At 42.4% G+C, this 24,216-nt stretch overlaps 1 protein-coding gene across 1 annotated transcript in view; it reads right to left on the bottom strand.

Moving 5' to 3' along the window:
- The window catches only part of LOC135216206 (probable methylmalonate-semialdehyde/malonate-semialdehyde dehydrogenase [acylating], mitochondrial), a 91,961-nt gene that overhangs the window by 50,704 nt on the left and 17,041 nt on the right, over window positions 1-24,216 (bottom strand). The window contains 5 exon segments of the mRNA XM_064251344.1: window positions 5,804-5,983; window positions 7,794-8,070; window positions 9,284-9,435; window positions 9,693-9,905; window positions 23,936-24,090. Coding sequence (XP_064107414.1) covers window positions 5,804-5,983; window positions 7,794-8,070; window positions 9,284-9,435; window positions 9,693-9,905; window positions 23,936-24,090 — 977 coding nt within the window.

Here is a 24,216-nt window from a genome sequence, read left to right as displayed (position 1 = left end):
CACGTAATACAAACCATTGGTCCTTCACATATGGAAGACTCACTTATTGGTGGGTGGAATTTGAGTCTTATGAACAGACTGGTGTTCATCCGACCTTGGTTCCCTCCCTGGTCGTAAGAGCAGAGGGAAGGATCCTAGCATCTGTACAACTGATCGGAGTGTGCACTGCGGGATCAGTGGTCAGACCTCTAGACCAAACTCATAAGAGGGAGGCAAGCGTGCCTCTTACGAATAGCAAGCAAGAGCTAGATCCTACACAAGAGCCAATATAAAGTCTTGGGTTTGTCTCTTGTTGGCGTCCACTCCCCCCTTGTTAGGGGAGTGGTGGATGAACGCTTCTATCCCTAATGAAAGGGATAGAATGAGGCTCAGTCATGTAGCTTACCTGCATCGGCATCCTGTCCAGCGTGGTGACGACCGCCACCCTCTGCCCGCAGGGAGGAGGTTAGAAAAGAGGAGGAAGAGAAGCCAGTCACTCACATTCACTCTTCCATTCATGCAGTCTCACAAGGATGAGATGCTATCTTGTCCGGCGAGGGAGCTGGGTAAGCTACACAACTTGTTGAGCAGCCACCATGGGGCCCAAGGAAAAAGTGTCCAAGGACCTATGGGCGATATCCCGAAGGTAGGAGGAAGTGAAGGTGGTCTGGTTAGCCCAAAACCCTGCCTTCAGCACCTGTGCCATGGACAAGTTCTTGCGGAATGCAAGGGTTGGACCAATACCTCTGACTTCGTGGGCTCTCGGACGAAGGGTACTGGTGTCGTAACTCCTGTCTGAAGAGTACGCCTTCCGGATTACCTCACGAAGCCAGAAAGAAATAGTGTTCTTGGACACTTCTTTCTTGGTAACCCTGGTGCTAACGAAGAGGCGTCGACACTCAGGCCTGAGGTGGCGAGTTCTCTTCAGATAGAGCCGTAGCACCCTCACAGGACAAAGCAGCATCTCATTCGCATCATTGTCTGTGAAGTCTTTCAGGGAGGGAAGGAATCGAACAAGTCGTCAGGGACCGAAGGGTTCCGAGTCTTTGCTACGAAGTCCGGGACGAAATCGAGTGTCACCGATCCCCATCCCCTTGAGTGTTTAACATCGAAGGAAAGACCGTGAAGTTCCCCTACTCTCTTCGCCGATGCCAGGGCCAGCAGAAAGACAGTCCTGAGGGTCAGATCTGTCTGATGATTCCTGGAGCGGCTCAAAGGGTTTGCGAGTCAAGCTCCTAAGTACGAGAGTCACATCCCACCCGGGAGGCCTGAGTTCCTTGGGTGGGCAAGACCTCTCGAAGCTCTTCATCAGGAGAGAGATTTCCATGGAAGTGGAAATGTCCACTCCTCGCAGTTTAAGGACTAGGGCTAGGGCAGCTCTGTAGCCATTAACTGCGGAGATGGAGATGAGCTTCACCTGGGCGAAAGAAGACGAGGAAATCCGCTACCTGCTGAACAGTGGCTCTGAGTGGAGAGACCCCGTCCACAACACCAACCACAGAAGACGGACCACTTCCCCTGGTACACTGCTGCAGAGGACTGTCTGAAGTACCCTGCCATCTCTGTTACTGCTCGGCGAGAAAAGCCTCTCGCTCGCAAGAGATGGAGGATAACCACCAGCCGTGAAGACACAGGGACCGAACCAACCGGTGGTACTGTTCCACGTGTGGTTGGCATAGGAGGTTGTGCCGGGGGAATCTCTCCCGGTGCCTCAGAGAGAAGTGCCAGCAGGTCCGGATACCAAATGGCCTGAGGCCATTTGGGTGCCACCAGAATCATCCAAAGATTGCTGGTGACCAGCACCCTGCTGATCACCTTGCGAATCAGACAGAACAGGGGAAAGGCGTAGACGAGGAGGTTGTCCCATGGGTGTTGAAACGTGTCCTCTGCAGCTGCCCATGGGTCCGGCACAACTGAGAAAAAAACCTCAAGTTTTCTGTTGTGTCAGTGGCGAATGGGCCCAAGCTGACACCAGCGTGAACACTCGTGTGAACACCTGTGGGGTGGTTGAGAGACCGAAGCAAAGTGCCCTGAATCGGTACACCATCCCGTTGAGGATGAAGCGGAGGTACTTCCTGGAGGACTGGTGGATGGGTATTTGAAAATACGCATCCTTCAAGTCCATCGACAGCATGAAGTCGTTCTCCCTGATGGAATCGAGCACGGATTGTGCCGTTTCCATCGTGAACCGAGTCTGGCAAACGAATCGGTTCAAGGGAGAGAGATCGATCACCGGGCGCCAGACCCCCAATGACTTCTCTACCAGGAGAAGTTGGCTGTAGAAGCCCGGCGACTGATCCCGTACGACCTCCACAGCGCGTTTGCTCAGCATGGTCTCCACTTCTTGCCGAAGCGCTACGCCCCTGGCAGAACCGGGAATGTACGTCTGTAGATGGACTGGGTGTGAAGTGAGGGGTGGCCGCGACTTGAAGCGTGGTAGATATCCATCCCGAAGGACATCCACTATTCAGGTCTCGGCTCCGTAGCGCTGCAAAGTTGCCCAATGGCTCGCCAGGCAACCCCCCCAACTTCTGGCAGCAGGTGAGGGGGAACGCCATCCCTAGCATTGCCCTTTCTTCGACTTCTTCCCGGCTCCTCCTCGGGAGAAGGGCTGACGATCATTCTTACAGAAGAAGTCGAAGGCTGGGTCTTTCCTCTTGGCCTCGACGAGGAAGACATCTTGGCCACAGAGGAAGAGCTAGCCAAGCTCTGAGGCTTGGCCACAGTGACTTGAGGATGCCCAGAGGCCTTTGAGACTGCCTGGTGTACTAGTTGGTCACTGTCTTCAGTGCACCGCTGTTCCACTGCAGCGTCCACCATCTCTCTAAGGAAGAGAGAGGAGGAACCCAGCAACGGTCCGTTCCTAAGACCCAGCGCTGCCTCACGCCCTGCCGACCTGGTCACTCAAGCAAGGACTGTGTCCCTACGTCTCAGTACCAGGTTGGCCCAGCGGTTGGCTGTCTGGTGGGCGAGGTAGGATCGCCGGGTCCCCTTCGGGAGTGATGTGTCCCGAGGAGGCTGCGACTCTGGACACTGTGAGGGACCACAAGTCCAGCCAGGAGACTGCTTGGAATGCTGCCATGGCAGTCGCTTCCTAGGCCTGTGCCTCTTGCTGTGAAAACCAGAGATTCTCGACAGCAGGTGACGGAGAGGCACCCCTGGAGTTAGCCTATCTATCTCCGGGTTAACCTGCTTGGGCGGCAGCGGGTCCTCCGATGGCACGTAGAAACGCCGTTGTCGTGGTAGAGGAGGGGGGACCAGCTTGGTCGACCTGCCGGACCTAAGCGATTCCTCCTTTCTGGAGACAAAAGATGTTCACTTGGCCCAGCACACCGTCGGCCAAGGAGGACTGGGGCAGACCCACCGTCATCGTGAGTTCTTTCTTAGGCCCCAAGAACAACTCCAGCCTCGATCGAAGCTTGGAGGGAGGGAGCACCAATCCTTCCTCGAGGTCGTTGTGCTGACGAATCAGAGCAATAACCTCAGCAAGCGACCTCTGGACCTCTGGGGTGATTGCATCCTGAGGGGATGGACCGTCAAACCCATCTAGGGAGAACAGCGGTCTGTCCGGTCCCGGTGGGAGCAATGGTTGGGAGACCGGTAGAGTCCACTGGCGTGGTAGAAGCATGCACCGTCCTCACGACGCGTCACGGTACCTAACCCAGCCAAGACTGGGCCTGGTGACCGGGGGGATCTCTTCCTAGCCTCAGCCAGCGGATGGTCCGGTGGGACCGTCGCATCAACCCTGGAAACCGGGGGATCGCAGCAAGAGCGATTGCCAGTCTGGCAGGAGTCGCCTGAGCGACTGCCACCAGTCTTCCGCTCCGTGCCTGGGTCCTGCCGGTGAGCAGGCGCAGCGGTCTGGACCCTGGCGGCACGTCACCGGCAGTTGACCGTACACTCGGTATTGCTTGCAAGCTAGCGGCTGAGACAGTTCCCAGTGCAGGAGAAGAGGTACCGGTGGTAGACAATATAGTTAAAAAAAGTGCAAATTTAGCGATCGATGTGTTGACTTTATAAATGTTCATGCTTTTATGTTTAAAATGTGTATGAAAATGTATTACGTATAGGGTACTTTTATTTCTGCACAGAAATATGATACAAAGGCAGCTTTTGAAACTGCTCTTCAGGTTATCTTGTAAGCCGCCGCCTGCCGCTCTTCCAAAAATATAGTTTAAGAACACGTTGTCAGAGGATGTTTTTTCATGTTCGTTCTTGCCCACCACTGTTCCGAAAAATGCATGGACTTATTTGATTAATTAAGCATCTTTTCCATAAATCCTTTAAAAAGTTATACATTACTTCACAGTATCCAATAATATTGTATGTATTCTCATATTATTGTACGTATTATAAAATAGTACGGCAAATCTAAGCCAATATTCCGCTGAGCGGCCAATGTTTTGGTTTGAAATCAGCTGATGGCAAATAAGAGTTGTTTCGCCATATTTAACACAATTCTGAGCAAATTTTCTTGCTGTTAGTTAGCATAAACGAATATATAGATACTGGACTTATATGAGACAAGGTTATTTTTCCTTATACAACGTGTTTTTAGTGGAAATATGAATTGAATAGGTCTCATTGTTATTGTGAACTAATTTTTTTTTTTTTGTTAACAGATTACGTTGGCGGCATGTTTATTACGTAAAAAAAATCACGTGATTCCATTCACAATTTTCCTTTATATCACCGTAATACGAACTTAACGTTATTAATCTTTATCGGCATGAAACCAACAGTAAAATGTGTTCTTTCAACCACAGTAGTTTTGATTAAAATTATTTTATCTCAATTTTATCTAAGGTTGTGTTTGATGGCATACGTTTACTGGAGTTTTATCCTTGTTGCCGTTGCACGAAAATAGTCATTAGCAGCTTGATCAGTTTTCTCAGCTCGGTTATAACTAGGTTTAAATTTAACAGTATATTTCCCCGACTGATTTTTTATTTATAGCGAATAGTTATTACATTAAGATATCTCAGTTCTATTCTACATAACGTCATTTATAACAACTAAGGTAATAGTGTACTATAGTACGATGATTGAAATACAAGCCAAATGGATGCTATCCAATTTGGTTGTACTTATTCTTTCTCGTTCGGTTGTTCATGGCTGTACATCTTTACACGAGTATAACGTTAAAACCATACTTTCATCATTCTCTTTTGCTGTTTTTGAACTTATGTAACTAGAAGATGGGATAAAGTTAGGCTATTGTATAATTTGGTCTCTCATAAAATCGGATTATCCTAAGACGAATTATCATAACTTGAACACTATAGTTACCTGTACACTGTATAAAACCTTATTATATCTTTACAAACTCTAGACACCCAAAGGATTAAAGCTAGGCTTTTTTTCACTTTACAGTATTTATAATATACTATTATGTACTGTACAGTAGTACACAGTAAATTCTATAGTACTTTACTAATGCACAGTAAATTCTATAGTACTTTACTGCATAAATATTTTACTTATTGCGGCATTGCGGGATTATGGCAGCGTTTGACTGGTCTAGAACGCTGTTAACTGGTCTAGAATTTTGAAAGAAGGTGCGCGGCGGCCGTAGGCTTTAAAATCGCTTAGCGTCGAAAATCAATTAGCGTCGGTGCCCAGGAACAGAACCCCTGCTGCTAACCTAGGGCCACCTGTAATTTCTTCAAAGAATAACTTTCAATTGTTATTTAAGTATTTTGGAGGAATGAAAGTTACATCATAACAGGACCTGCAAATTAACATTAAATACTAACCTAAAAGGCTGTTTAAGAATATGCAGCAGTTGCTCTATGAGATACATGGCATATAACTGCAATATTACCTGACCAACATCGATGTCTGTAGTAAATTTACGTGCTGTTGCTCCATTAGTTGTGAAGATTGCAGTACCATTGCCATACATGTTTTTGTTGATAACATCAATAGCTTCATCCAAGGTATCAACAGAGAGGGTAACTAAGACAGGTCCAAATATCTCTTCCCTATAACAAGTCATGTCTGGCTGAAAAAGTAAATGAAAACCCTTATTTTATATATATAAAAACAGAAAGTCAATAGAAACCATCTACAATCTAAAGACTATGAATCACAATCATTTTGGCTATATATCTATTATATATATATATATATATATATTATATATACTTATAATATATATATATATATAGGAATATAATAATTAATATATATAGAATATACACATACATGCATACATACATACAATATTAACATATATATATATATGATATATATTAATATATATACCATATTGATATATAATATAGATATATATATGGTAGATATATAATATATATATATATATATATATATATATTATATATATATATATATATATATATATAAATCAGAATCATATTGGCTAAAATGTTTTTGTTACGCTTTCTTAAATTCCAGAAATGACACATCTACACCTAGTTCATGTATAAGATGATCAATTGAAATAAAATATTGATATCATCCCTCAGTGACCTATGACAAAAAAAAAAAAAAAAAAAAAAAAAAAAAAAAAAAAAAAAAAGTAACAGTTAGATATTATACTAGTATTTTAACTATATCTTTCATTTCCCACACTATTTTCAATCTTTTCTCTTCCTCACAAGATTGTCATTAACAAGACTGCAAAACATTAGCTACTCAAGTATTCTGACCTTGTGGCAAGTGCTGGAATAAAAACTGTGGCCTCCAACAAATTTCATTTCAGTACAAAATGCCCATGGAAGGGTAGCCTAAACCCTCGCCTAGCTTAAAGGAAACTAGAACAAGAAGGGATAAGGAACAAACAGATGGGTTTTACCCAATGGAAACAATAAGAAAAGCCTTTTGAAAGTGAAAGATTGTAAGATCCAGGTAAATTGACAGATAAAATATACAATTTAGTAATGAAAGGAAAACTGAAAGTAAGAGGTTTAAAAGGGGCAACAGTAGGAAAACCTTACTTTGAATTATGAAACATTTATTAGAAGAAGGTGGAAAGTAAGATGGAAGAAAGAATATGAATGGAGGTACAGTAATAGGAATGAAAGGGATTGTAGCTCAGGGCCAAAGGGATGCTGCAAAGAACCTTATGTAATGCCTACAGTGCACTGTGTGAGGTGCACTTACAGCACTGGGCCCCTAAGGGCATTAAGATCCAAGAAGACAATTCCAAAGCCTCTGGCAGAGGGAAAGCCAGCAAAATAAGAAATCTGTTAACAGATGTGATCAATGTAACCAAGAAGGGATTAGCTCTTTTACCTTCTAAACTAAGTAATTTCTCCAAGAATGGTTTAGTGATTCAAACACCCTTTTTGCTTACAGAAGAGATGCTAAATTTTAATATCACTAAACATAATAGAATGGGAAGGGAGAGCAGACAGAAACATAAGAAGCTTTCATCACACAGCTGTGTGAAAAATGTAGTACAATTTGGATATAATCTAAAGTCCTCTACAGCATTCCTCTTCCCCACTGGCATTGTTTTCTCACTTTCACTTTCCATCAGCATCTTTTAGTCTCCCACATAATGTAAAAAATCATTTAAAGCTTACCCTTCTTCAATTTTCAATTGAACATTATGAAAAACAATGACCTTGAAATGTGACGTGGTTAAATTATTTAAAATTACTAAAAAAAGAAATGTCTGAAATCAACATAATTCACACCTGAGTTTAAAATCTGTAAAATTGTCCTGTCAACTGATAGCTAGGAAATCTTGACCAACTGATGTAAACATTGTCTTAACAATTGTTCAGTAAGATTTTGGTTTTCGTTTAAGATTTGAACTTAGGTAAAAAATGATGATCACTACTTACTGTAACATCAGTCAAAATGGTTGGCCCTACAAAGTTCCCGTGTTCATACCCCGGTACAACAACATTACGGCCATCCAGGATACATTTTGCTCCCTCATCAATTCCCTTCTGAACTAGATGACATATGCGATCTTTTGCTTCAGGAGAAATAACTGGGCCCAAATCTGCATCTGCCACATGCCCAGCATTGACTCTGAGTTTTTTTGACTTCTCCACCAATTCAGGTAACCAATTATTGGCTTCGCCAACAAATACTGCTGTGCTAAGAGCCATGCATCTGGAAAGGAAATTACATTCCTTCAAATAAATGCAAATCCAAATTGAAAAAAAAGATATGAATGACAATGACTGCTACACTTGAAAAATACTCAAACTATATAAATAGCTCTTATTAAGTAAATATATTTTAAGTATAATGTGCTTTAAATATCTAAAATTTTAGTGTTCAATACCTCAATCCTGTAACAATGGGCTTGTGACAACCTTAGCTAGCAGAAATTCAATTTTTCTACAAAGAAAATGTATTCTCTATCAAAACCAATAACTTTCGTTATAAATCAAGTGGGTAAAACGATGACACTTACTGGACTTAAGAAAACCTAGACTATTTATTTTTAAGTATGATTGGCCTTCCTCGATGTTAGGTCAAAATTACTTATTATATAGTACTACTCAACATGATATTAGGCCGCTTAGTGTCAAGCAGCCTAACATTTTGTCAAATTTTGAAGGAATGGATAAGTTGGGAAGAAATTTTGTCAGTGCATTAGGACACTTACAGCACATAAAGAAAGGGGTGGAGCTTGGACACTGACAAGGCGAGTGTGCTCAGTCACGTGTTTGGAGGTTTAATAAGCGGCTGTACATTATTTCTTGTCAGCGCTCCCATCGCAATTCTTGCCTACTATGTATCAGTTTATTGCCCACTGTGACCTTAATATGGACCAAGACAGTGATCTGAGTCTACAGATAATAGCAGAGATATGTCGTTGAAGTACTCTAGCCATTAAACAAAGCAGATATCGCATCAACTAGGTGCGAGGAGGCATTCAGTTCAATGATGGGTTGCCAGTGTAAAACTGAATGCCTCCTCACACCCCGCTGATGCGATATCTGCTTTGTTTTAAGGCCAGATTTCTTCAACGATATATCTCTACTATTATCTGTTGACTCAGAGCACCATCTTGGCCCATATTAAGGTCACAGGGGGGCAATAAAGTTATTATATAGTAGGCAAAAACTACAGTGGGAATGCCGACCGAAAAATATATACAGCCACTTATTGAACCACCAAATAAGTGACTGAGTGCTCTCGCCTTGTCAGTGTCTAAGCTCCACCCCTTTCTCTACAACCCATAAACAGCCTAATGGACAGACAAAATTCTTCATAAGGCTTCTGTTCCTTAAAAATTCAACAAAATATTAGGCTGCTTGATGCTAAGCGGCCTAATATCTTGTCGAGTACTGTAGTATGCACTAATTTATTTTACCTCTGACCGGCAGCTCCAAAGGCAGCGCCAACCAGCTGGGTCAATGTGCTTTCTTTATTAGCATCTGGCATGACCACCCCGTGGTTCTTGGCACCCATGTTAGACTGGACTCTCTTTCCATTTTTTGAGCCCCTCTCATAAATGTATTCACCCTGTAATTAAAAATAAAGTATAAAAAGCATTAACAAAACTAAAGCTGAAGAGGAATGTGGTGTTACTGAAAGAATGAGGAAGCCAATTCTTCTGTAGAACATCAAGATTTTTTTTTCTTTTTCTAAAGGGAAGAAAGAATAGCAAAATATAAAACAATAAACAATTTGAAATTACATGACAATTTCATATACTTACTAAATACTTTAAAAGACTGCTATGTATAATAATTACATGAATTACAATAAAAATAACTCACAGCTTGATTGGACCCAACGAAAGAAATAGCACGAATATCAGGGTTGTCACAGATGAAGTTAACAGCAGCATGTGATCCATGAATGACGTTAACAACACCATCGGGACAGCCTGAATCCCTGAGCATCTCCATTAACATCATTGAACAACCTGGGACACGTTCAGAGGGCTTAAACACATAAGTATTTCCACAAACCAAGGCAACAGGGAACATCTGTAAAAAGATATTGAATAATATAAGATTTGCTAGTTTCTCGCTCAATGAAAATGTGACAAAAAAAATAAATTAAATTCTATACAAACCATTTAATCATATTGTCCAATGTGTTTGTCATATGATCCAAGACATATTTATTCTGAAGGCAGAACAGGAGTAGTAATACGGTATAGGCATATGGTGCATGTGCAGTGAAATCTATCAAATCTCTCAGCTTTCAGCTGTCAAGGCAGTTTAATTTTTAGTTATTATTGGGAAAATAAGGGAAGAGAGGAGGAAATTTTGCATAAGTGATGGGTATGTTTAAAAAAATTATCTTATAAAATACAGGGTATTACATTGTCATATTAAACCCTCCACTTATAAAACCTAATCTCAATTTAGGCAGAGAGATTTGAGTTGTCAAGTAATCAAACTGATTACTAGGAGATAAGAATCAGACAGGAACATAAGTGAAGGAATTTAAAGAAAATGCACCCCAAAATGTTAACAAGTTAAAATGGCAGGAAAACAAGGTTGTCGACTGTATGGTGTTGCTTGGGAATATGACCACAAAACCTACAGATGTCCATAAGGAAGGGAAAAATTACAACTATGTGTGGGGCAGAAGCAGACAGCCCCTTGAGGTCTATGTATATCACTAGGATGTCCTCAGTGGAGAAAGAGGTAGAATGCAAAGATGAAGGTAACTGAAAATGATTGGTTTAAATATCCAGAATCCTCCCTAGGTACTACAAGGCAGATACTACCTCTTTCTATTTCCCATAAAGTTTCCAATTCCTGATAACACTACACCTGTACCTGAAAGAGAAAATGCAGTCCTCTGGGACCGTTTTTAGGGCTAAAGCCAATGAAGGTCACCACACTCAGAATTACCTAATGTCCTCATTTTCCAAGTATAACCCTGTTGTCAATTAATATTATCCATTACAGCACTGATTTGGCACTATCCAAATTAATAGTAGGAAGTGTCCAGTCTCATCCTTGTCCCTAAAAATGATATAAACCAATGTATTAACAAATATCTAAAGCAATATCAAGTGTTGTTTTGGAGTGGAAGGTTAAACATAGAAGTGCTTTCCATTTTAAATTGGTGACTTGGGATTGACTGCTGTGTTCCCTCTGTACCTTCTCTATAGGAAAGAAACTGTCTCTCAACTCACTGTCTAGTTGAATGTATGCTCACCCTACTAGTCATGGAAGCCTTTGTAACCTAATGCTCATGATCTCAGATGAAGAACAGCAGCCCTAACACTTTGCAGTAAAGAGGAGTTTGTTACTTACACTTTTTTAATTGACTTATGATGGAAGAAAATAAATCATATAAAATTTTCCTATTAAGGCTTTCATTCTATTAAATACGGTCTGCTCAAAGAATTTTGCTTGTTATAGAGCAGCTCATTCAGGAATGTTACTCAAGAGATGCATCATTGCAACCAATCAATTAATCAATCTCAATCACGACTGGCAGTGACTCTCAACATGAAGTAAACTAAGATGAAGATAGAGTAGTTGCCACTCTTCATTGAGAAGGGTTAACTGATTTGTTGAAACTATGCATCTTTGAACAGCATGGTTCCTTGTTTTTGGAGTGGCTTGAATCTTTAAAAGCTATAGAAACTCTGGTCCTGAGTGCTGCTGTGGCTTGGATTGGCTCGAATCCTTGTTATCACAGTGCAACTTGTTGCTAGTACTGGAGCAGTTTCAAGTCCAATATAATAGAGTTCTTCACTTCTTATTTAATAGTATTGCTCAGACCCTTGGAACTGGAGCAGCTCAGATCCTTGATACCAGTGTCTTAGTCCCTTAGTTTTGAGATAGCTTGGATCCTTGGTACTTCAGTAGCTTGGATCATCAGTACTGAAGTGGCTCAGATTCTTCAAGCTAGAGTGGACTGTATCCTTAATACAGGCAGTCCCCGGGTTACGACGGGGGTTGAGACGCGTCGTAAGCCGAAAATCGTCGTAAGCCGGAACATCGAGAAAATCCTAAGAAAACCTTACGTTTAATGCTTTGGGTGCATTGAAAACTATGTAAACTGCATTCTTATGGCATTTTTCATAAAAAAACTCCAAATATTGATTATTTTGCATTTTTGGTGTCATATTTCATCTGCCAGATGAGCGCTGTAGGCGACGTAACCCTGGAAATAATGTCTGATGAATATAATTGAGAAGTGTCGTAACCTCGGAACGTCGTAAGCCGAGATCATCGTAACCCGGGGACTGCCTGTATTAGAGCCATTCACATTTATGGCACTGCAGCATCTTAATTCCTTGGTATCGGAACAGCCTAGACCCTTGATACTAGAGTGGCTCAGATCATCAATGGAGTAGCCCAGATTCTCTTTTGTGAAGCAGCTTAAGTTTTAGGAACTAGAGAGGGTCAGAACCATAGTAAAATTGTGGACTGCATACTTGGAATAGAAATCCTGATTCACTGTACTAAAGCTGCTTAGATCATCGACGTCAGCCCAGTTCCGATAATCTACAATACAGTGCCTCAGATCCCTGGTATTATAAGTGACTGAGAATACTGGAACTACAGTGCCTCAGATCCTTGAAAGAGAAGCAATTTCTGATCTGGTTACTGTAAGGCTCCACCACTAATTCTATTGAAGAAAGTATAAATGACTTCAAATGTAACTCTGATAATCTAAGTGAGACTGATTATGTGTTCCTACTCTTTAATAACTGTAGAGGGCCTCTATGAAGCACAAAAAATGGTAATTATGAAGAGGGGTCTGAAATACAGCCTCAGTATTCCAAGAATTTTGCTATGAAGAAACATCAAACTATACATGTAGGAAGAATCCTTCCTTCTGAAACACCTCTACACCAGGAAAAGCTTCAAACAGGTCTTGAATGGAACTCTACCCTCCCAAAGGTAAGACTGGTTAAAGGTAACAAAAACAATTGCATCTGACCTGTGGAACACAGATCACACCAATTTCTGTCACTGGTGGCCAATTATATATAAAATAAGTAACCAAGAGTACTTATTTTTGTTTCAACCAAATAAAGAAAAAACCAAATTATTCAAACAAGCAGACAATTTAAAAAGTATGATATAAATAACAGAATACTACTAACTGGCATAAGTAATTCCATATATGACAAAATAATTGAAATGTCTGTAAACATATAGAACACCAGTCAAATAATGTATACAGATGACAGCGGATCAATGAAAAACTTAGTTGAAAACCTGCATGCCATTTCTTCTGACAAGGCACAAAGCAGACAGTCATATTCAATCATACCTGAGAAAATAAGCTGTAGTGCAGTATTACTCAGCAGTCTAGAGAAAATACTGATAAATTACTATGGCATTAGTATATCAAAACATCACACCTAAAACCATCCAAAATCTCAAGGAACCACACGAGGTCTAGAGTGCCTCAGTGGCGTGGTTGGTATGGTGTTGGCGTGCCACCTTGTTGGCCGCGAGTTTGATTCTTGGGCATTCCACTGAGGGGTGAGAGATCGTGTATTTCTGGTGAAAGAAGTACACTCTCGATGTGGATCGGAAGTCCTGTTGCTGAATAACCAAAGGTTCTATGCAATGTAGAAACACCATACAAACAAACACACTAAACACCCAAGGTTTAATTACCATATGAATTTGGTGAACTCTAAATACAGAGCACAAAAGCCTGTTACAGAATTAGCTCTCAAAAAAGGAAGGAATATTGCACTGTAAGCCTACAGTAACACAATTCTGAAAATCAATCACTAGCAAAAAAAACTTATTTATCAAACACACTGTATATCATTATGGGAATGAAAAGCATAAATACATTTCCATAAAGGAAAATGGGGCAGGGAAAGAAAAGGAAGAAACCTAAAACTAATCAGCTTCGTCTCCAGGAACAGTGAAGGAATATACTAGTATAGGTAACATAGGTATAAAAAATATACTCAACAGCTAAGACCAGATGGATCTTTCTGCATGGACACTACTCATTACCAATAGTGCTGCTGCTCCTCTTCTGAGAATTTGTGTAAAGAATGTATCATAAAACAAATGAATGCCTAAATTGCTAAATCCACTCAATCAAAAAAGAAACAGAATCATTAATTGATCTCAAGGCATCAGTGTCTATCATCATTCAATTCACACTACAAAATTATATGAATGAAAAAAGAACTATGAGATCTACAAATTGTTCATTCCACACTACCAAATTATATATGAATAGTACAGAACTATGAGATCTATAAGTCATATTCTGAATGTCAAAGCTAGAAAAGTTTCCATAGGGAATAAACATTCATTGTGAATTACAGTTTTCTTGTAAGAGGAAAATAAAGTTAAATTAGGGTAAGTATATTTTTTGGTACTGAGCTAGAGTAAACAACCGACTGGACTGGCAACCCACTGACTACCATGTTTGTGGCCACCCTCCAAAAAAGTACTACTTTAACACATCCTGACACTGGAGATGGTCATCAGTCATGAGTTGTTGGTGGTGAGAGGAACAGCTCGAGACCTCTATTCTCCTTTTGAAGTACGTATTTTCTCCAAAGTTAGAAATTAAGGCCATATTTTAAGATTACACAGAGGGTAATGAAAAGTGTGATCAAACGCAGTGCACGCTACCCCCATGACGCTTTCGAAATTTTCTCTTACAACTAAAAATGTTTCGAAGATTGACGCCATCTTGATGTTTGCGGAGTCGCTTGTGTTAACAAACTTCCCATTTCCTGTGCTAAATCCGCACACCATTTGTACCCATAGACGCTGGGGCACTTTCATTACAACAGTCGTAAACCCGACTTCCAACCACTACTTATCCAAGGGAACTACAATTTTTAGTAGAAGAAGAAGCGTGCACTAGATAATTATTTAAATAATTAGTTAAATGGCAGTATAAGGTCATGAATTGCATAAATATTTTTACATATTCTTGATTATTAATTTGAAAATATCGTTGTTGAAAACGTAACTAGATTCCTGACTCAAATATCAACAGTACTGCTTGTGAATAGTACCTCCAGCGTTCTTTGCGCTCTCCAATTGTTTATCAGTGTTGCCAATTGGTATGTGTTTACCCTCCAAACTGGGTATAAGACTTACACAAAATTGGGGAAATAAGTGAAATTAGCGTATCTATTTGTAGTATATATACATATTACAGCAATTTTATCATTACTGCATTAATATGATACCTAGAATTCATGGAAACAGTTTGTAAATGCATCAGTGTATGTGTGAAGCTCCACTAGATTGGCAACGATGAGTAATTTGCCGTCGTCTGCTCATAAGTACTTCAGAAATATCTTTAATTTTTCGGGGTTAATTTGGTTGCAAAAAAGGGATAATAGACATGAATTAAATAAACATTTTGAAGTAACAAAGGAAAGTTAAACAAGATAATAAGTAAAGTAAACAATTAAGGGAATAAAGCTTTGCACGTCATAAACCGTGTACTCGTGTGCTGCCCATAAATGCGTTTGTGGAGTGAGCGCTTAGGAACCAGGAACCGCAGCGTGGTTCAAGTGCAATTTATAGTGAATTAAGATCAAAATGTGTATAATTACAATCAAATAAGCACTCTGGAGTTTCAGCTGTAATGGCAGTGAGGATAAAACCACCGATTACAAGGTAAAAATGAATTTCAGTTCAAACCATGACCCCGGAAATAAAAAGTTTTATACTTTCAACTAACATAGGCAACAAAATGAGGTTTTATTGTGCTAACAAAATGTTGTTTTATTGTGCTGATTACAACTGCAATCTTGAGTAAGATCAACAAACGTTACATATATATGCTAAAATTGTTCAAATGAGTGCTGGGAAGTCTGGGAAAGATGGTGGATTGTCTGTGGTTACGAGCAGCTTGTCACGCATTTGCTGCCATATTAGATTTCAAAACTGCCTTGAAAACATATTTTACAAAGAGCTCACATGCTTATTTTAGTTCGTATGGTGCTTTCATATATCACATTATGTTGACGAAACTTCAATCTTTTGAATGGTAAGCTTAAAGATGTAATTGTATCCTTGTTTCACCAATTAAATATCGAGTGAATAAGGCCGAGCCATGCGATGACGATGGATTGACTGAGGTTGTTTACCTTATATGAAAAATGAGATACACAGATCAAAGACTGAATCAAACAGATGTTCAAGATCAACAAATTTGTATATAGTTAAGAGTAAATTTTCCTATCCAGATATGCTATGTGTAATGTTGTATCAAGGCATCTTTCATGGTCTTCAATTAAATCAGGTACTATATACAGAAAAAATTAATATATAAGTTCAGTGGCTTCCAGTTCTGTTATGATTAAAAAGATCTTGCCTAGAAAGTTCTATACAGAGGCATGAGAAGATATCCTTCTGTATTTAAAAAGCAAACGAATCAAATTCAAGAAATGTTAGATCAAGGTAATACTGTACAGGTGATGAAATGGGAGGTAAAGGTCATCAAATTTTGGTATGATTGAAATCTTGCAGAGATGTATCCTTATATGAAGTGTATATGAGGTTAACGGAAGTATCTTCAAGATTTTCTTGTTATAAGCTAATATAAAACAGCATGGACAAGTGAACGGAAGACTGAAGATGGACATGAGTAACACTATATAACATGATATTGTTAGTATACAATAAAGTTTTGTACATACTTACCCGGCAGATATATACTTAGCTATAGTCTCTGACGTCCCGACAGAATTCAAAACTCGCGGCACACGCGACAGGTAGGTCAGGTGACCAGCCCACTCCTGCCGCTGGGTGGCGGGAATAGGAACCATTCCCGTTTTCTAACCAGAATTTTTCTCTTCCACCTGTCTCCTGAGGGGAGGCTGGGTGGGCCATTAATTGTATATATCTGCCGGGTAAGTATGTACAAAACTTTATTGTATACTAACAATATCATTTTTGTACATGCAACTTCCCCGGCAGATATATACTTAGCTGATTGACACCCTTGGTGGAGGGCAAGAGACAGTTACATACTAATTATTTATGAATATAAAAACAGGGAAACAACATACGTTGTAGGTATATTAACAAAAACAACCTTGGTTCCTACCTGATATGGAAGAAGACTTCATTGATACTGTCTATGAGTCTGCTTGCCATCAGAGTTTCAGAGAGGATGAGACCTGTGACTGATAACCCTTTCGGATCATGGCAATGGGGGCTTACCCGCTTACATGGCAGAGCCTTTTCTTGGATCGTACCAATGGGGGCTGACCCACTTACATGGCAGAACCTTGACCTGTATCATACCAACGGGGGCTAACCCTCTTACATGATAGAGCTTTAGGTAATTAAGACACTACAAGGAGCATAACGACCAATCCCGATCACCTGACCACACTAACATGTTAGAACTACGATTTGAAAGGGGTCAACTCCTGCACCCTCTTTCAATCGACCAATAAAACGCACCAAAAACCATTAAAAACCCTAACCTAATAAAACTAAAAAGGATTGGGTTCAGCTCCTGAGCTTTAACTCTAAGGAGGTCCAGTTGTTCTTCTTTACACGCTAAATGGGCTTCCTTGATTACATCTCTGATGAAGAACGCCTGAGCATTTTTTGAGATCTGTCTTCCGGGATCTCTAACTGAGCACCATAAACTCTCCTTACTCCCCTTTAGTTCGTTCTTCCTTTCTAAGTAGAACTTAAGGCTTCTAACTGGGCAAAGAGCCCTTTCTCGCTCTGTACCTACTAGAGACGAAAGTCCTTTTACCTCGAAGGTTCGAGGCCAAGGTTTCGAAGGGTTTTAATTCTTCGCCAAAAACATCGGTTTGAAGGAACAGAACGCCGAGTCGTTCCTGAAGCCAACATTATGTTCTAAGGCTTGTAGTTCGCTTACTCTTTTTGCTGAGGCTAGCGCGACCAAGAATAAAGACTTCCTTGTCAGATCTCTGAACGTAGCCTTTGGGGGAGGTTCGAATTTGGGGGTCATCAAGTACTTTAGGACCACATCTAAGTTCCAACTAGGTGCTCTAATACCTCTGTTCTTTGACGTCTCGAAGGATTTAATCAGATCATGTAAATCTTTGTCTTCCCCAATGTTAAGGCCTCTATGCCTGAAGACTGAAGATAGCATACTTTTATAGCCCTTAATTGTAGAGACTACTAGATTACATTTTTCCTTCAAGTAAAGGAGGAAATCAGCTATATCTGTCACAGAGGTACTGGAAGAGGATATCTTCCGAGTCCTACACCATCTGCAAAACACATCCCACTTCGACTGGTAGACTCGAATAGTAGATGGTCTTCTTGCTCTTGCGATCGCTTTCGCAACTTCTCGAGAAAAACCTCTCGTTCTGACAAGTCCTTCGATAGTCTGAAGGCAGTTAGAGCGAGAGCGGGCAGGTTTTTGTGATACCTGTCGAAGTGGGGTTGTCTGAGAAGATCGCTCCTGTTTGGGAGAGATCTCGGAAAGTCTACTATCCATCCCCCAGTACCTCTGTGTACCAGTTTTGCGCTGGCCAGAACGGGGCTATGAGGGTCAGTTTGGCTCCCTCTGCTGCTGCAAACTTCCTTACTACTTCCGATATGATCTTGAACGGAGGAAAAGCATACCCGTCTATTCCGGACCAATCGAGGAGAAGGCCGTCCACCGAAATCGCCCCTTGGGTCGGCGATCGGGGAGCAGTAACTTTCCAGCCTGTTGTTCCAATGGGTGGCAAAAAGATCTATATTTGATCTCCCCCAGAGGTTCCATAGTCTGTTGCATACCTCCTGATGCAACGTCCATTCTGTAGGCAGTACTTGGTCTCTCCTGCTCAGAAGGTCGGCTCTTACATTTTTGCCCCCTTGAATGAATCTCGTCAGGAGAGTGATTCTTCTCTCTTCTGCCCAAAGCAGTAGTTCTCTTGCCTTTTTGTAAAGGGAGAACGAGTGCGTCCCTCCTTGCTTCTTGATGTAAGCTAAGGCTGTTGTGTTGTCCGAATTGATCTGTAGGACTGAACCTGAGATCTGAGCCTCGAAGAGTATGAGAGACAGGTGAATCGCTGTTAATTCCTTCATATTGATGTGCCAGGACACCTGTTCTCCCCTCCAGGTGCCTGACACTTCTCTCGTCCCTAGAGTGGCTCCCCACCCCGCATCTGAGGCGTCGGAATACAACACTAGCCGAGGGTTCGGAACATGAAGGGATACTCCTTCGTGATCCTGCACGGATTCATCCACCAACGAAGGTCCTCCTTTATTTCCTTCGTGATCTGGAAGAATCGGACAGATTTTGGGATCTCTGATCCAATGTTCTCTTAGATAGAACTGTAAAGGCCTTAGGTGAAGCCTTCCTAGAGAAATGAACTGTTCCAACGAGGAAAGGGTCCCCAGAAGACTCATCCATTCCCTCGCGGAACATTGTTCTTTCTCTAGGAAGGTTGCTACTTTTTCCAAGCAGCGGTTCTGTCTTTCCTGTGATGGAAATACATGAAAACCCCGAGAATCCATCCGAATCCCCAGATAAACAATGTTCTGCTGGGGAATCATCTGGGATTTCTCGAGGTTTACCAACAGTCCCAAGGACTGTGTTAACTCCAGTGTCAGCTTTAAGTCCTCCAGACATCTGACTCGCGACTGTGCTCGTATCAGCCAGTCGTCTAGATACAAGGATATTCGAATCCCTTCGAGATGAAGCCAGTGAGCCACATTTTTCATCAGTCCTGTGAATACTTGAGGGGCTGTTGAGAGTCCGAAGCATAGGGCCCGAAATTAATGAAATACTCTTCCTTGAGCCATAAATCTGAGGTATTTCCTGGAAGACGGGTGTATTGGCACGTGGAAATAAGCATCCTGCAGGTCCAAGGATACCATCCAGTCCCCTGGACACAGGGCTGCTAACACCGAGGCTGTCGTCTCCATTGTGAACTTCCTCTTTGCTACGAACACGTTCAGGGCGCTCACGTCCAGAACTGGCCTCCAACCTCCTGAACTTTTCGGAACCAAGAACAGGCGATTGTAAAACCCCTGAGAAGAGAGATCTTTTACTTCCTCTATGGCTTCCTTGTAAAGCATCTGCTCCACGAGATGTAGAAGGGCTTGTTTCTTGACAGAATCCTTGTAGTTTGCTGTCAACTCCCTTGGAGTTGTAGTTAAGGGAGGTTTTTCCCTGAAGGGGATTAAATATCCTTTCTTTAGGATGGATAGGGACCAGGCATCGGCACCTTTCTGTGCCCAAGTTTCGTAAAAGTTTAGAAGCCTGGCACCCACTTTTGTCTGGAGGACCGCAGTCTCACTGGGTCTTGACGAACGGCCTTCGAGAAGACCTTCCTCTCTTCTCCGATCGTCTACTTCTGAGAGAAGATCTAGGGGCAGACCTTCCCCGAAAGGGCTGCTGGAAGGGAACTTTCTCCTTCTTTGAAACCTGAACAGCAGGTTTTAGCCTTTTAGCTGACTGGGCCAACAGGTCCTGTGTGGCCTTTTCTGATAAGGTCTTCGATATATCCCTCACTACGTATTTCCTGAGGAAAAAGGTGACTAGAGAGGGGCGCGTATAACAGGGAGGATCTCTGCAGAGGCGAAACAGATTTCGTTAAGAAGGAGCTAAACACTGCCCTCTTCTTCAAGATACAGGATCCAAAAAGGGATGCCACTTCATTGGAGCCATCCATAACCGCCTTGTCTAGGCAGGTTAATACGCTGCCCAACTCTTCCATGGTAACGAAGTCTGGTTCTTGAGACTTCTTGGCTAAAGCTCCCCAAAGCCCAGTCCATGAAGTTAAAGACTTCGAGAGTCTTGAACAGGCCCTTGATGAGATGATCAACCTCACACATTCCCCAAGAGGCTTTTGCAGAATGCAGAGAGCGTCGTCTTGACGAATCTACAAGAGCGGAAAAGTCCGCATCTGAGGACGAAGGGAGTCCCAGGCCCATTGGCTCCTTGGTGTCATACCACATACATGGTTTTCCCGTCAGCTTAGAAGGAGGACAAGCGAATACCATCTTCCCCGCTTCCTTCTTAGATCTGAGCCAGCTCTCGAGGCTCTTCAGAGACTTTCTCATAGAAAGAGTAGGGGTCATCCTAACGAAGGAGGAGGACTTCGACAGTTTCGTACTAGATAATAAAGATCCCGGAGAAGGGGGATCCGACGGGCGTAGCGAGTCTCCAAACACCTGCAACAAAAGAGAAGCAAGTCTCTTATAGTCCGAAACTCCTGCATCTTTGGAGATCTCTTCTTCCGAAACTTCTTCCAAAAGCGATGCAGGCGAAGAGGGCTTGCCCTATTTTCAGGAGGACCGATCCGGAGAAAGAAGCCTTTTTCTTTCGTGAATCCTAACTGTAGGAGAATCAATGTCCCCTTGCTGGATATCCGAAACCTTGTTTCTATCCTCCTTCCTGCACGAGTCCTGGAGCTTCCCTATACTCGGGCTTCTGCTCTGCTCCTTGCGCCTGCTAGGAGAGGCGCTTGCGTCCTGAATCAGACGCCTGTGAGGCGAAGAGCGCCTGCGAGGAGAAAGGAGAACATCCTGTTCCTGGCGCCAAGAAGGAGAGGCGCTTGCGTCCTGATGAGTGCGCCTGGGCCAAGAAGGCGAGGCGCTTGCGTCCTGGTGAGGATGCCTGGTCCAAGAAGGAGAGGCATTTGCGTCCTGATGAGGACGCCTGGAAGGCGAAATGCGCCTGCGAGGAGAAAGGAGAACCCTTTGTTCCCGTCATCCAGTAGCGGAGACGTTTGCGTCCTGGTAACTGCGTCTAGCAGGCGAATAGCTCCTTTTCCCTTTGCGTCCATCCGGAGAGGCGCTAGATTCTCTCCTATCCCTCCTGGGAGGCGAAGAACACTTGTCCAAATCGAGGCGCCTATTCGGCGATACTCTTGCGTCCTTAGAAGGATATCTATAAGATCCTACGGGACTCCTGATTCCTGGGTACTTGCCAGAGGGAGAGGGTTGTTCCTTCGGGAAAGGTCTAGAGGACGAACGAACGCTCCTTCCTTCTTGCGGAGCTCTGAAAAGAGAGGGGCTCTCTTCTCTCCCGAGCTCTTAGCCGCACGAATTCTCTCACGAGAAATCCGCGAATCAGGCTCCTGATACTTGCCATGAGAGGCGTAATCGTCTCTAGAAAAACTCCTGGGAGAACTCTTGCTCGTAGGGAGTTTCCGATTAGCGTTCTTAGCAGGAGAAGACACACGAGTCCTGTCATATGCAACTGAAGAAGGTCTCGCTGGGGATGAAAACCTTTCAGGCGAGGAGCGTCTGCTAACGCCAGGGCGCCTACTCTCTGAGGCTCTCCTAACAGAACTCTTGATGGGAAGAGAAACGTCTTTCTTCCTAGAAGAGCCTTCAGAAAGAACTCCTACTAAGGCAGACAACTGCTGTTGGAGTCCTACCAAGACTTCCTTCGTCTTGTGTGCGAAACCTTCCGGAGAAGAGTCAGGAGATCTCGTAGCTCTCTCTTACGAGCAGGAGAATACTCCGGAAAAGGTTCAGGACTGGAATGCAACGCTTCGCTTGCTGGCGTTTTCCAGGATCTCTTAAGAGGACGCGACTTAGAGGCAGAACTCCATCCTCTTCTTGGAGACGAAGAGTCTGAGTCCGAAAAGCACTTCCTGAGGACGCTTTTGCAGTAGCTGTCCTTGGCAGCCTGGGAAGCGGCTACAGGATCTGCCGAAGGGACGCCTGACCGTTGGGAATACTCTACATCCCCCTTGCAGCTTTCGACATTCCTCCTCCCTTGGTTATGGGAGTCTGAAAGAGGTCTAGGCCTAGGAGCAATGCGGAGTCGGTCAGACGCCCCCTCCACTTCACTGGGGACACTGCACACATCACTGCGCTTACCTGTCTCCTTCATTGCTTGCAGTTGCGATTTCAAGCTGATTATTGAGGCTCTCATTGCAGCCATTTCCGTAGACGCATCTACAGGTTCGCTGCTGGGGGAAGGGGCTGAAACCAAACTATGAGCAGGTGAATTAACAGAAGAGTTAGGAGCTACTTCCTGCTCAATAGAGCAGGATCTACTTGAGCTTCTGATGGAAGCCCTCCTAACTCTATCTTTCTCAAGTTTCCTTACATAAGAAGCCAAGGTTTTCCATTCCACTTCCGTTAAACCCTCACATTCCAGAACAGGTGTTAGTCGCAGAACAATCATTCCCCCTACATTTTTTACAGACCGTGTGAGGATCCACCGATGCTTTCGGTAGCCTCACCTTACATTCCTCTTTCGTACACACTCTAAATACAGGTGCCACGTCAGACATTTTAAAGAGTATCCAAACCAAAATCCAAAAAACGGTCCACGATAAGCGTATGCCAAAACCAAAGATCAATGTACATCACCAAAGGTCAAACAGATAATCCTCGGCCAACGAGAAAAGAATTCCAAAGCAGGAGGTACCAACAACGATGTTGTTGCTACCGGCGACAGAAAAATTCTGGTTAGAAAACGGGAATGGTTCCTATTCCCGCCACCCAGCAGGCGGGAGTGGGGGGATGGATGGTCACCTGACCTACCTGTCGCGTGCCGCGAGTTTTGAATTCTGTCGGGACGTCAGAGACTATAGCTAAGTATATATCTGCCGGGGAAGTTGCATGTACAAAACAAGCAATTTACACAATCCTTAAATCTTAATTTCTTCACATAAAATGGAAGAAAAATTTCTATATATGGTAAAGTTCTAATTTTTTCTACTTCTCATGTTAAAGACTAACTGATCTTGTGTATTTTGGCTTAAAAATTCAGTAACCACCCTTGAAAATGTATTTTTAAATAAGCCATTAAAAACAAAAGAAAAAGGATGTAACTTTACAACTGACATAGAAATGGACTAATCTTGAACAGTTCTTACTAATAACAATACCTACTGGATCAAAAGGGCTTACAATTTCCATCACAGATAACTACTACTGATGACTTCTTGACTTACATAACTAATTTTTCTTCCAGGTGTTGAGTTTAGTCTACTAAAATGTCTGCACAACTATACTGCCAAGATTCAAATAACTGAAGAGGTAATGGATAGCTGTTACCCTTGAATGAACACTTAAATAAAACACTCAGTACAATTTTGTTATGTCAGTGTCACACAACCACTTGGATACAAACTGGAAGAACGTACCCATAGCGGTATCATTGCTGGGAAGTTGAATGGTGCAATGCCAGCACAAACGCCTAAGGGAATACGGTAGGAGTGGGTATCGATGTCACGAGCAATTCCTGGCAGCGTTTCTCCCAACTGTAAGCTTGTAATACTGCAGCAGTGTTCAACAACCTCTGGAAAATTCACCAGCATACAATACATTAATATCTCAACATAGAAAAAGAGAAAAGAAAAAAATAGACAGGCATGAGTATAAAAGTAGCCATTTCAAATTAAACATTTTCAGAGCTAATATTGTT

Source organism: Macrobrachium nipponense, chromosome 19 (genome assembly GCF_015104395.2).
Source record: "Macrobrachium nipponense isolate FS-2020 chromosome 19, ASM1510439v2, whole genome shotgun sequence".
In the NCBI taxonomy this organism is placed as follows: Eukaryota; Metazoa; Arthropoda; class Malacostraca; order Decapoda; family Palaemonidae; genus Macrobrachium; species Macrobrachium nipponense.
Note: the sequence above shows the minus strand (reverse complement) of the source record. Positions and strands in the feature narration are given on the sequence as shown.